This window comes from Protopterus annectens, chromosome 13.part0, assembly GCF_019279795.1.
Source record: "Protopterus annectens isolate FY-2018-M chromosome 13.part0, PAN1.0, whole genome shotgun sequence".
Lineage (NCBI taxonomy): Eukaryota > Metazoa > Chordata > Ceratodontiformes > Protopteridae > Protopterus > Protopterus annectens.
Window position 1 is genome coordinate 220485163 of NC_056747.1, and position 14062 is coordinate 220499224.

The 14062-nt window shown below is 40.3% G+C and overlaps 1 protein-coding gene across 1 annotated transcript in view; it reads left to right on the plus strand.

The window, feature by feature from the left end:
* PLPP2 (phospholipid phosphatase 2) overlaps positions 1–14062 on the plus strand; it is a 387929-nt gene that overhangs the window by 287796 nt on the left and 86071 nt on the right. Inside the window, exon 3 of the mRNA XM_044053752.1 lies at positions 11272–11549. Coding sequence (XP_043909687.1) covers positions 11272–11549 — 278 coding nt within the window. The remainder of the gene's footprint in view (positions 1–11271; positions 11550–14062) is intronic.

A 14062-nucleotide genomic window follows, 5' to 3' on the forward strand; every position in this document is an offset into this window, starting at 1 on the left:
TACCAGATAATGCCAGCACACCTTCTCCATCTAATACTAACAAGTCAGACAGCAGAGCTACCCAATTTAACAAATATTTCACTGAGACAATTTTAACTCTCTCTAGCAAGTACTGTTCCACCCCAATCCCATTACTCCTGTATCAAGTAAAAGTAATTAACACCTTTTCCCTACAAACTGTCTCTACTGACATGATAAGAAAATGCTAAAACAACTGAATCCTACAACCCTAGCTGATAACTTACCAGCTGAATATCTTAGAGTTACTCCCAGTGCCATCTCCTTCCCTGTATCCATCCTTATCAGTTGTTCTATCACTGAATGTCAGGTCTCAACAATTTGGAAAACGTCATATAATTCCTTGGCACAAAGGTAGCAACTCTTTAGAACTAGCCGGTTATTGGCCAGTTACAATGCTATCACCCTTGTCCAGGATTCTTGAGAGATGCATATACACACACAATTGATGGACGTCCAAACTACTTTCCAATACTCAACATGGATTTCAACCCTTCCACGTACTACCACTGCTGTTATGACTTTCAGTGATATGATCAATCACTAGAGAAATAACGGTAAATTTGTCTCCTCTGTTTTTCTAGGCCTACAAAAGCCTTTGATATGGTCTCTCATCATTAACTAATAAGCATACTTTCTGAACTGAATTTAAGCCAGCCTACTCATGCTTGGTTCAAAGACTACCTAACGGAGCTCCAGCAAGCAGTACAATGGCAACAAAACCTTTCTCCACTACTACCCATCACCCTAGGGGTTCCCCAAGGTTCTATTCTTGGTCCTCTACTTTTCACACTTTTTACTAATAATCTCCACACCTCAACCCTACATGCTTCACTGGTACAGTACACAGGCAATTCCACACTGATATGTGCTGCTTCTTCCTTAAATCAACTGCAATTAATAACACAGCAATCTTTCTCTGCAGTAGAAACATGGCTAATTCCCAACTTATACTGAACCGTAACAAAACCAAGCTAATGCTTTTCCATCCCACCAGAACTACTGCCCCCCCCCCCCCCCATTAATGTCACGTCTGTGAACAAAACCATCATCTTACCCATAGGCCAAACTAAACTTTTAGGTGTAGTGATTGACAGCTGTATGAAATTAGATGTCCACATTGCCCAGGCCATTAAGAAGGTGTACAAAAAACTCAGTACACACTACAGAAATAGGAAATATTTTACTAAACACTCAAAAGCCACTGTGGTTAGACCACATCTTATTTCAACTCTTCTTTGAGCCTAACCAATCCTCACAAGCCTTAGGAAATCAGATTTAGCAAAACTCGAATGCTGTTATGACAAAATTACAAAGTTTGCCACAGACTATACCTCCAGAACACATCACTACATTGCATTCAAACTGAATTGGTGAGAACTGTAGCAAAAAATAACTTATAACCGTCTAACCATTGCACATACAATTCTACACCAACCAGAAAAAAATCCCTTTACTTCAAAATTTTACATCCCCACTCTAGTAATCATGTCCTACGCTTGAGTAACAAATCCCCTGTCAAACATTACCAAAGCAAAGAATGTTGCAGGAGACTGCCTCTTCTCAAACTGTATAGCTAAACTGTGGGATAGATTGCCAACAGAAATAACATCTTCTACAAAATCATCTCACTTTAAAATAACACTAAAATATCACTTAACTAAAACATTGCTTTGCTCCTGCACTAGTCCAGGATAGATGGCTTAGTTCTCGTTCTGATTTTTATCAACTACATCCCTAGCCTACATATATTTGCCACCTTTCAAATCCCTTCATTTCTGTTTAGAATTCCTGATAGATCCGTCATCACATAACAACCAGGGCTAAGGATTCCACATTCACTTCTCTTCCTTTCTTATCTATTCCAATAACCAAAGTAAATCAACTTAGCCACATCTATTAAGTCTATGTAATCTGCAGGTCTTATCACTAAACACAAATCTACCTACACCTGCTAGTGTTAGCTTACTCTGAAACACTGTATAGTAAGATTAATGTAAAAACACTATTCCTTGTGATATCTATCAGCCCTCTTCTGAAATACCGATTCTGTAATACTCGTCTATCTGGCATCTACTGAAACCATATTTACAACAAGCATAGTAATGTTATGTCTCAAACTCTACAACATGCATAGTAATCTTACATCTGAAACTCTACAATAAGCATAGTAATTTTATGTTTCAAACTGTAGCACAGATTCTCTTTCCTGTCAATAATACCTGTATAACATTATCTGAGCCAGTTATTTTATGTCTTTATATGAGCAATCTACTAATTTTGTCATTTAGGAATATGTGAATGGTATTTTTGTACTTGACTCTGTATTTGTGCCATTTATATGTAAATGTTTATTATACCATGACCCCCCCCCAAAACGTGCACGCTGATTGGCCAGCGTGCACATTGTAAATCGAGTTATACTAATGGAAAAAGGTCCGGTCGCCCGGACTTTTTTCCGTTAGTATAACTCTACTTTTAAAACACTGTCTCGCTATGTTAAATGGGTTTAACATAGCGAGACAGCTTTAAAATAAGCAACGGAGATCTCCGTTGCTTATTTTAAAGCTGTCTCGCTATGCTAAACCCATTTAACATAGCGAGACAGTTTAAAAAGCAACGGAGAAAGCAAGATCTCCGTTGCTTTTTTTAGCTATGTTAAATGGGTTTAACATAGCGAGACAGTTTTAAAATAAGCAACGGACATCTCCGTTGCTTATTTTAAACTGTCTCGCTATGTTAAACCCATTTAACATAGCAAACAGTAAATAAAAGCAACGGAGATCTTGCTTTCTCCGTTGCTTTTGCTCAACTCTGATGTACTGCGCGGCGCAGTACATCAGAACTGCCGCGGATGCTTGACATCTCCGGAAGGGCAGTAAACAGGCATTATACTATGCCATTATTTAAGAAAAGTAATAGTTTCTTTTCTTAAATAATGTCATGGTATAATAGCAATAATCCACTTCTGGGTGTGGGGAATGCTGTATTTACCCACGGTTGGCTTTGTTTGGTCCCTCGGGACCAAACCACGCCAACCGTGGGTAAATCCAGCATTACCCACACCCAGGCGTGGGTTATTGCTATACTCTTCTATGTATTATATGTGGTACCTATATATATATGTAATCTTGTACATTGCCGTATGTCTAACCTGGAGCTTTGTATATGTATCCCTTGTATAAGCAATTGTATACAGCTCTGAGTGTTAAAATTGGAGCGTTTATCCCCGGGCCTCCGCTTTAAAAGGATTCTTGTCCAGTCAGACTTTCCTGGTAAACAAAAGTAACTTTTTTAATTACTGTAATTATTCAAAATTTCTCTTTGACTTATTTTTGTAACTGTATAAAAGTTCATACAGACCTTTTCACTCTGGGCCTCCACTGAAAATGGGTCTCTGTGCCCACTTGGATCTTCCTGGTAAACAAAAGGCAATACAAAGGCAATTGGTACTGCTCAGGGTTTGTGTATCTTACATATATTGTTGAGTCATGCATTCATTTACTGAATGTTTGCAGGGAACATTTGAAAGATGAGTAAACTGTTTTAAATGTGAGGAGGGATAGTCAACGGCAGTACTGAATGAAAGTTTCTGCGTACTCTGTTAAAATAGCACCTCTCATTTTAGAAAAATTCTGACTTATATAAAGGTGAAACATTTTTGACATGAAAATTAGCCAGCAGAGAATATTTGTTTGCAATGGTGGTGAATTGTTTCAGAAATGCCAACAATGAGAAAGAATTGGAAAAAAAAAGCGAGAAGAGAGAAAAGGTAGCATGCAGTTTGAGGTGGTGTTGAAAAAAGTAATTCTGAACCATAACAAATTGTTAGGTGCTAAAGTTACAGAATTTTTAAACTGTAAGAAGCATTTTTATTATCAAAAGTGGGTGTGGGGATGATACTCGATTTAAAGTACTAAACATGAATTTCTGAGGTGTGAGAAGTCTGCCGTAGATAGTTTGGAACAAAACATTCACATAGCTCATCTTTTGGGTCTTCATGAAATCTGAGACTGTGCAGTTTCATCTGAAAAGGTGAACAACTTCTGTCACTGTGCCTTTTTTCATATTGACCTGTAAAAATGCAGTATTAAATGCACAGTTGTATGTTTTCTATTTAATATTTTTCTTCAAATTTTTCATATTAATGGTATGGATCCTTATCTCAAAGCCTCAAGTGTTATTTTACAGCTGCTGCGTACAGTGACATTTCTACAGGACTATGCATTTATTTTAGAGCTGAACTTCTGTGGACAGATTTTGCATTTTCTTGGTAAAATTTTGAACTTTTATAAAGTTATGTGCAAATGGTTGCTATATTAAACACAAACTTTTGATTTTGGTGATGTTTTGAAAGAGAATTTTCATGATAATCATGTTTGGGGTGTGTGCCATGAATTCTGAAGGTTGTTATAGTTTTGAATTTAAATGAAATGTGATAGTTACATTGTAAAATAATTTGGACAGAATTGTGCAAGGCAGGTGACCTGGTTCATAGCAAATGGGTGTTGCAGTGAAAAGTGTGCTGAATGTTAGATGAAGGTGAAGTAATTTGCAATTTAAAAATACAGTTTTTATCAGGTTCTGAGGAATGAGAAAACTGTCCATTCCTGTGAAGAGCATGGTCAGCAGACAGTACATGAAGGTGCTAGGTGGTGGGTCTGCACTGCATTTTGTAGAAACGTGCCATGCACACTGTTTCATTTATATGTAACATTTCAGAGCAAGCAGTTATGCGGTGAAGAAAAGTACGTTTGTGTAAGTAAAACTTGCCGTAATAGTACATGTTCTCATAGGTAACTGTTGTAACAGCCTAAGCTATTAGGGTTATATTCTGCCAAGAGTATGACTAACCAGACAGGTTTTCAAAGTTTAAGAGCACCTTCCTCTTGCTCTAACTGCCAGGAGCTTGAAGAGAGCTCCATATTTATATATAAAAAAAAAAAAGTAGACTGCCAAAAATCGCACAGTTTTTTTGCCACAGGAAGAGAGGCATAGCCTTGAAAGGGAAAATGCTAGGAGAGAGTAAAAAGTAAAAAAAAAAAAAAAAAAAAAAAAGGGGTAACCATATACAGAAGGATACGTGTGTAAATCTAGTGATCTACAGTGAGTCGAGTAAATGTAGACAATGCTGACAATGCAAACACTGACAACAGTATATCAACATGCTTCTGCACATGCCCAAATCTGTCAAAAGCTTTACCTTCCTTGTCTGAGGGACTGGTGTCGGCTTTAGCAATCTGCTTTTACTGATGCAATTTTAGGTAAGGAGATCACTACAATGTGTACTTTTGGGTAACTAAACAGATATTAGTGAGTCTTGGGTACCTTGTCTAACTTGTCAGACTTTCTAAAGACCATGACTTTACTAAAAGGTAGACTACAGATGATGTCATAAAACATCCTCAGTAGAAGGTAAAATGGAAGAGGCAGCTGCAGGTTGAGGAATTTTGAAAAGTAATAAAACAGAATAGTTCTACTGAGAAGTAGGGCTTTTGTTTTATGTCAATTGAAATGCCTCTTTCATCTTCGATGAAGTCTCAGAAAAAGGTACGTCCTCCGGAGGGAAATCTGAAGCAACACACTCCTCAGAATCAGAATCTTCAGTTTGTGAAGAAAACACTGAAGCACAACTTTCTCCCTTCAGTTCCTGTTCTGGTTGAATTGAAATTCAGAGCCATGAAGAGGGGGAACTATTTTCCTTTTCCTGACACAGGAGGAATTGGTGAAATGAAAAGCAGACGTCTGTTCCATAGCAAATCCCAGCAAGTCTTCCCTGTCCATAGAAATTGTTACAGCAGAGGAGATGTTTGTAATTTTTTGTTTCCTTTTCCTAGGGGAGTCTCTAGAAAAAGACGGCCTCAAGCCAGGCACACACTCTTGGAATTCAGTATCTTCTCCACTAGACAGCAAACCCTCAAACGGCCCTTCCCCCATGTCCTACAAGTGTGTTTCTCCTATGCCCTCACAGGATATTCCTACAGCTACAAAGGATGTGCCTAGCGCTGGTTCTTTTTTTTTTTGCTGTTGCTGCAGTACTAGAGGGATGTTGGGGGAATGATGAGAGGGCCAGGGAACAAAGTCCAGCCATGGCAGTTATCCATTGGGAGCTGAGGTGGAGAAGGAGCTGGCCTGACACCGAAAGACTCCATAGCAAGTTTCTTCTCTTTGCACATAGGGGGAAGAAAGAACAAAGGGAACATGCTTCGTAGGTACAGCCAAGAACAAAGCATTCAAGATGGATAGCTGAACCTGGATGGGTCTGTAAAGCTTACCTGAAGAAAAAATGTAGTTTTGAGGTAAGAAAATCACAAACAGTCGCCCAAAAGCACCAGGTGCTGCTGCTAACCCAGTACTGAACAACCGCAGTAAAAGTCAAATAAACTTTTTTTTTTGTTTGTTCTTGTAAGCATTTAAGAATAAAACTTACCTGCCAAGTAATGTCAGTACCTAAGGCACACACTTTCACTGAAAAACATTAGTTTTCATAGGTTCATAGGTTCATACTAGGCTATCTGCCCTAGGGCATTTATAAGCCTAGCCAGAGTGTGTTTGGCTTTCGCCACCCATTTTAAATTAATTTTGCTATGCCCTTTTTTGAGGTTAGTATACTGTGCCTCTTGTCTAACAGTGACACAGAAGTGATACCCGGGGTAAACCTATGATCCCCCATCCACTCATCAAGATTCCTCTTGAAGAGAGTCACTGAGGGACTCTGCCTAACCTGGACTGGGATTTTATTCCAGAGTGAAGGGAGCCTCTGGGTTATGAATCTGTCCCTCCAGCATGTCCTATTTATTTCAGTGCTGAAGTTCAAGTCTCTCGAGCGCGTAGCTCGATGGGATTTGGATTTTCTGAGGTGCAACATGTCCATTAATTCCAGGTTGGACATGGCTTTATACGTCAGGCACAGATCGCCTCTGAGCAGGCAGTATGCCACTGAGTAGAGCTGGAGTTTCTTTAACCGGGCAGCATATGGCATCTGTTTGAGCCCTTAGATCCTCTTGGTGAGGTACTTTTGGGATCTTTCCAGTTGCTGCAGGTGTCTGGTAAGGTACATCCCAAAAGGGGCATTGTACTCAATTATGGGCCTGATGAGGGATGAGTAAAGAGGCATGATTACCTCCCCTGATCTAGATGTGAATCCCTTCATGATTAGGTGGGCTATATAAAATGTTTTTCTAACCACTTTGGCCATGTGGTTGTCAAATGAGAGATTGCTATCAACTTGGGTCCCCAGGTCCCTAATTACTTCTTCTGTACTTAATGGATTACCACCTATGTGGTAATTTGTGGGCACTTTGTTTTTGCCAAAGGGGATGACTATACACTTTTTGGCGTTTAGCTTGAGGCCATGGCTGTGGCACCAGTTGTCTGTTTCTATGAGGCCCTTTTGGAGGATGCTTGTTTCGGCTGGAGAGTCAATTATAGTGCCCAGTTTGCAGTCATCTGCGAACTTGGTCAGCCACAGTCCTTCCATGTTGGCCTGTACCTCCGAGAAATATATACCGAACAGGAGAGGTCCCAGGACTGAGCCTTGTGGGATGCCACTTGTAACTGGTTTGGAGTCTGACATGGCTCCAGCAATTCTAACCATGTGGGTTCTATCCTTGAGCCAGTTTGCAACCCATCTAGTGACATAGGGGTTTATATTTAAGCTGGTGAGTTTATCTATAATGCCCGAGTGGGGTATTGTATCGAAGGCTTTTGCGAGGTCCAGGTAGGCTGTGTGGACCACCTTCCCCTCGTCAATGGCCTTGGTGACTGTTTCAAAGAAATCGACCAGGTTTAAAAGGCAGGATCTGCCCTTAACAAAGCCGAACTGGGTAGGATCCAGTGTCTGTAGGTCCCCAATATCTTTTTTATGAGGTCCATGATGATCCTTTCCATAGCTTTGCAGACCAAGCTAGTCAGGCTTATGGGGTGATAGTTTCCAGGATCCGTTGAGGCACCACCTTTGTGGAGAGGGACCACTGTTGCTGTACGCCACTCTTTGGGTACATATCCTGTGGTAAGGCTGAGAGTGAACAGTAGTTTTATGTTTGGGTTTAGCTCTTCTTGGAGTTCATGTAGGACGCAGCCCGGGGCACCGTCTGGTCCCATTGATGCTGTGTTTTTTGCTTTGGAGAGGGCGGCTCTTACCTAAGCATCTGAGATGTCGGGGGGGGCAGCACTCTGCTGGGATAGATATTTGCCCTTTTGGTGGGGGGGGGTTTGCGCTGAACCTGTCAGCTAGGATGTTGGCAATGTCTGTGTGTTCGGTGTATTTTTTGTCATTTTGGACTAATTCTGAGCATATCTGGGAATTTCCACCCAGGTTCCTAACATAACTAAAGAAAGCCTTGTGATTATCCTTAGTGTCCTGTGCAATTTTTCTCTCGAAGCTGGTCTTAGACGATTTTATGAGTGCCCGTAGTTTTTTGCTAACACTGATCAGAGATGCCTTCCCTTTTTGGGATTTTGCTCTATCATGTAGTAGCTTCCTCCTTCTATTGTATAATTTGTTCATGGCTGGGGTCCGCCAGACAGGACGTCTGCCTTTGGAGGATTGGGTCTTGGTTTTATTTGGGATCACATGATCCATGCATTCCTGAAGGTGTTCATAGAATGTGTTTATAAAGGATTCTGCGGTCTGGGCCGTATTTTCCACAGGCCCGGGGGCTTTGTAGGATTCCACCTCGGTTTTGAGGAGTGTGAAATTTGCTTTAGAGAAGTTTTTCACTGTGGTTTTCTGGGCAGGGGGTGGGGTCGGGATGTGAATATCCAGTGAGATTAGTTTATGGTCTGATTTTACCAGTGATGGATACACTTCTGGTCTGGAGCATAGAGTCCCCATGTTGGTGATGATCAGGTCAAGTATGTTTTCCCCTCTTGTGGGAGTGGTAACAAGTTGTTCCATAGCATTTGAGTTTATAAATTCTAGGAACCTTTGAGCTAGGGTGTTGAAGCTAGAGTAATGCTCCCAGTCTATGTTTGGGTAGTTGAAGTCGCCCAATATAATGGTGTTTGGAGAGACCTTCATATTTTCCAGTGTTCTCAGGAAGGCCGAGTGGGGTTCCTGGGTTTGGGAGGGTGGTTTGTAGCAGGCTATAAACTGGAAGGCAGTTTTACCCACTGTTAGTTGCACATGGATAGTCTCTGATGCTTCGTGCTGTGCCACCAACCTGGAGGTGTGGGTATCTTTGACGAATGTTGATACACCCCCTCCTTTTCTTGTTCAGTCCAAGTTTTGGGGCTGAAAAGCATGGTATGAGGTATAACCTGGTAGTGCTGGGGTGCTCTTGGGAGCCTTGAACCAGGTTTCTGTTACTGCACAGATATCGATGTTCTCCATGCTAAGGAGAGTTTCGAGTGCATGCATCTTGAAGTTTAGACTACTGGCATTGAGTAGCATTACTCTTAGTTTCTTATCCCTTGTGATACCTATGGAGGTGGGTTTGTCTATTGAGCCTTGCCTAAAAAAGGCACTATGGGGCTAGCAAGAGCCTTTGCCAATATCCGAAAGCCCAGGGGTGACAGGTGCAAGCTGTCCCTAGCGAAGCATCATGGCCTGTCGAGCATGTCATCTCAGGCTGACAGGCATTGGATCCCCTTTGAATGACACCAATACTTAAGCCAATTGTTGAAATTGATCATCTTGTCTTCATATTTTCTTTAGAAAATTTAAGTAGTGGAAGGTTTTGATCCAGTAGGGAACTTGTCTCTCCAGCTTTGAAAGATCTGTAGTTGACCATCAGTACCATGAAGCCCACTGAAGAAGATTACTTTAGTGGCAAAAAAAGCTCTGAGATTTTTGGCACTAGCTGCTTTTTATGTGGAGTTCTCCTTGAGCTCCTGACAGTTGGAGTGCGAGGAAAGTGCCCTTAAACTTTAAAAAACTGTTCAGTTGGTCACATTCTTTGCAGGGTATAACTCCAGTAGCTTAGGCTACTACAGCAGTGATTGAATGTTAAATATTTTATACTCTGTGGTATTTATTTATTTTATACAAGCAGAGAGGCAAAGCCTGTGCTGTAGTAGTGGCAGTAGAGTTTGTACAGTGTATTCTGTGGTGTTGACATTAAGTACACTACAACAAACCCAGTCTGCATAGTGTATGCTGTTCTGCAGTCTGTAAAAACAGGGCTTTAATACAGTCAGTATAACCATTCAATATAAACTGTGATGCTACAACATGCAGCTGTTGTGACTGTCAGTCATTGCATCTGTAGTATGTTGCACTTACTGAGGCTGTACATTGTCACTTATTATGGTGTTAGTACACTTGTTCTGTTTATGAAGTTGTATAGCAGTATAGTGTATATTGCAGTACAGTTGGTACTTTCTTGCTGTCATGATACATTGCATTTCTTACATTTGGGCTGTTTATAATACTTTTCGCACAACTCTAGAGGGTCATCCTAAGGATCGGTGCTTCTCTTTAAAATATAAATGTGGTTTCCATATGTAATAATGCAGTAACAATCTTATTCAGACTTATGTGGATATGATGAGTCCCTTTAAGCAGCTATACATTCATGCTGCAGGTTGCATGTCTACAATGCATGTAGTAATGTGATCTGTGTTTGTTTTCAGTGTGTGCTGTAGAGCAGTATGTGTACTGCAGTGGATCTTGTGCTATAGTGCAGTTTTTTTTCTGCACATTTTATCTTCTCGTACCTCATGCTGTAGTTTGTGATGCAGTGCCTTCAGTATGGTTGGAGTAGAGCATTCTGCAACTTACTGGGCATGACTGGTTTGTCTTCTTAATCTGTGTAGTTTGCAGAGCTTTGATATTAAATGTAAAACTCTTTGATGTGTGCTAAAATACAGTTTTTAAACTAAAATGTATACCTAAACAAAACTAACCTTGCTTGGTTATTAGGACTGCTGAACAGAAGCTTGCTGTAGCCAAGTAGCATTAAGCAGACCATTTAAATGAATTTGCACAGTTTATAGAGCGGCATTTTTTGTCTGTAGGGCAAATGTATGTATTGATTAGGGCCACCTACTTCTGCCAGATTTTTTTCTTGTATTGTGCAGTCACTCACAATTGAAGTGTGCCTGTGTAATGGAGGTCTTGTACATAGGAAGTTGTGTGCAAGGTTGCTATTGGTTATAATGTGAATAACTAGTTTTGGTGTCAAAAGGATGAACAGTCTTCTTGGTTTTGTATCCTGAAATAGGTCTGGGATGACTTATCTGCAGATCCTATAAAAATGAAGAGACACACTGCATGCTATATTTCATCCTAACATTGTTTGTCTGTTACAGATCACTTCAGGAGAGGCGTATTTAGTTTACAGTGGACGTCTTCATTCAGGATCAGAGTTTAATAATTACGTTGTGGCACTGTATAAAGTTGTGGGCACATTCCTGTTTGGTGCTGCTGTCAGCCAGTCATTGACTGACATTGCTAAGTACACCATTGGCAGGCTTCGTCCCAACTTTTTGTCCGTGTGTGACCCTGACTGGTCAAAAGTGAACTGTTCATTGTATGTCTCTGTGGAGGATATCTGTAGAGGGAGCCGCATTAATGTCACAGAGTCCAGGTGAGTTGCATTTTTGTTTTTGCCAATGAATTTTCTCTCTGTTTGTAGTCCAGCCAGCCAAATTTGACTGCTCAAGCAAAAAGATAAATGTAATGAAAGTGCTGTATCTTTGCAAAGAAATGAGTGTTGCTTACTTATTCTTTGATTTTGTAACACTACAGTGTAATATTCCACTTCCACTTATGTGGACTGTTTTCTTAGTTCTGAATTCTTCAATCAAGCAACTGTGCTCACACGTCAATGTATGAACAATTTCCTGCTAGTGATCCTTTTTATTATTGTCTCCTCTCAGTTCTATTCTTACCCTGTCACCCTTTCTCTAAGTATGTCAACCCCATGTTATGTTTTCTCCTCTCTTTCTTAACCTTTATTAACCATTTCTCTCTATTCCTCTTCAGTCAGTCCTTCTGGCTTCCTCACTTTTTGTTTCATTTTGTGTGTTAGTTTTATAGAATTATCTTTTCATTGCCGTTTACATTCCACAACAGACTTCAGCAACTTTCTTAAATTCCCCTCTAACCCCATTATTTTACTGTCTCGGCCCTTCCAATTATTTTGCCGTATTACTCCCCCCCCCCCTCCCCAGGCTGCTATAAGTAGTGTTGCTTTCTTTCCCCACTGCTCTACAATTGCTCTGCACTGTCAAGCCCAATTAAACTACTTACTCCCTGTTTTTTCCCCAACTGTCCTTTCCCACCCTTCCTCTACCTCAACCCAAACTATTCTTGGCCCTTGATATTCTCAAATTATATACATGTTATCAGTGTTAACATACAGTGAATATAAAAAGTTTACACACCCCTGTTAAAATGCCAGGTTTTTGTGATATAAAAAAATGAGACCACAATAAATCATTTCAAAACAATTCCCACCTTTAATGTGACCTATAACCTGTACAATTCAATTATAAAACAAACAAATTTGTTAGGGGAATAAATATAAAAAAGTAAAAAAATGTACAATAAGCTGGTTGCATAAGTGTGCACACCCTTAAAGTAATACTTTGTTGAAGTACCTTTTGATTTAATTACGGCATTCAGTCTTCTTGGGTACATACCTGCCATGAATTAAAGAGACTCTGATTAACCCCAAATAAAGTTCAGTTGTCATAGTAGGATTTTTCTGACATTTACCCAGTTGCCTGCTACAGCAAAAGCCATGGTTCACAGAGAGCTTATCCGTCAGGAGAAGGGTACAAAATCATTTCCACACTATTGGATATACCATGGAACACAGTGAAGACAGTCATCAAAAAGTGGAGAAAATATGGGACAACAGTGATGTTGCAAAGAACTGGACGTCCCTACAAAATTGATGAAAAGACAAGACAAAAACTGGTCATGGAGGCTGCCAAGAGACCTACAGCAGCACTGAAGGAGCTTCAGGAATTTCTGGCAAGTACTGGTTGTGTATTACATGTGACAACAATCTCCCATATTCTCCATATGTCTGAGCTGTGGGGTAGGGTTGCAAGACGGAAGCCTTTTCTTACACAGAAAAACATCCAGGCCCAGCTACAATTTGCAAAACAATACATAGAGTCTCGCAAAGGCATGTGAGAAAATGTGTTATGGTCTAATGAGACCAAGGTTGGACTTTTTGGCCACAATTCCAAAGGTACATTTGGCACAAAACAACCCTTTGCATCACCAAAAGAACACCATCCACACGGTGAAGCATGGTGGTGGCAGTATCATGCTTTGGGGTTTCTTTTCTTCAGCCAGAACTGCGGCTTTAGTCAGGGTGGAGGGAATTATGAATAGTTCCAATACCAGTCACTTTTGGCCCAAAACCTTCAGGTGTCTCCTAGAAAGCTGAAGATGAAGAGGAATTTCACCTTTCAGCAAGACAGTGACCCCAAGCATACATCCAAATCAACAAAAGAATGGCTTCACCAGAAGGAAATTAAAGTTTTGGAATAGCCCAGGCAGAGCCCAGACCTAAATCCAATAGAAAGTCTGTGTTGTGACCTGAAGAGGGCTGTGCACAAGAGATGCCCTCACAATCTGACAGATATGGAGTGCTTTTCCAAGGAAGAGTGGCCAAGTATTGCCAAGTCAAGATGTGCCATGCTGATAGACTCCTACCCAAGAAAACTGAATGCTGTAATTAAATCAAAAGGTACTTCAACAAAGTATTGGTTTAAGGGTGTATACACTTATGCAACCAGCCTATTGTACATTTTTTATTTTTTATATTTTTTCCCCTAACAGATGTGTTTGTTTTTCAATTGAATTGTACAGGTTATACGTCAATTAAAGGTGGGAATCATTTTGAAATGATTTATTGCAGTCTCATTTTTTTATATCACAAAAACCTGGTATTTTAACAGGGGTGTGTACACTGTTTATATCGTGTGTGTATACATACATACATATTTATATATATATTTATTTATTTATTATTTATTTATCATTTGTTGACCGGGAATGTCCGACTAGGTTCCAAAGAGCCTGTTTTCAGCGGAGGCCCGGGGAGAAATGCTCCAGATGCATGTCTTTGGAATGTGGGAG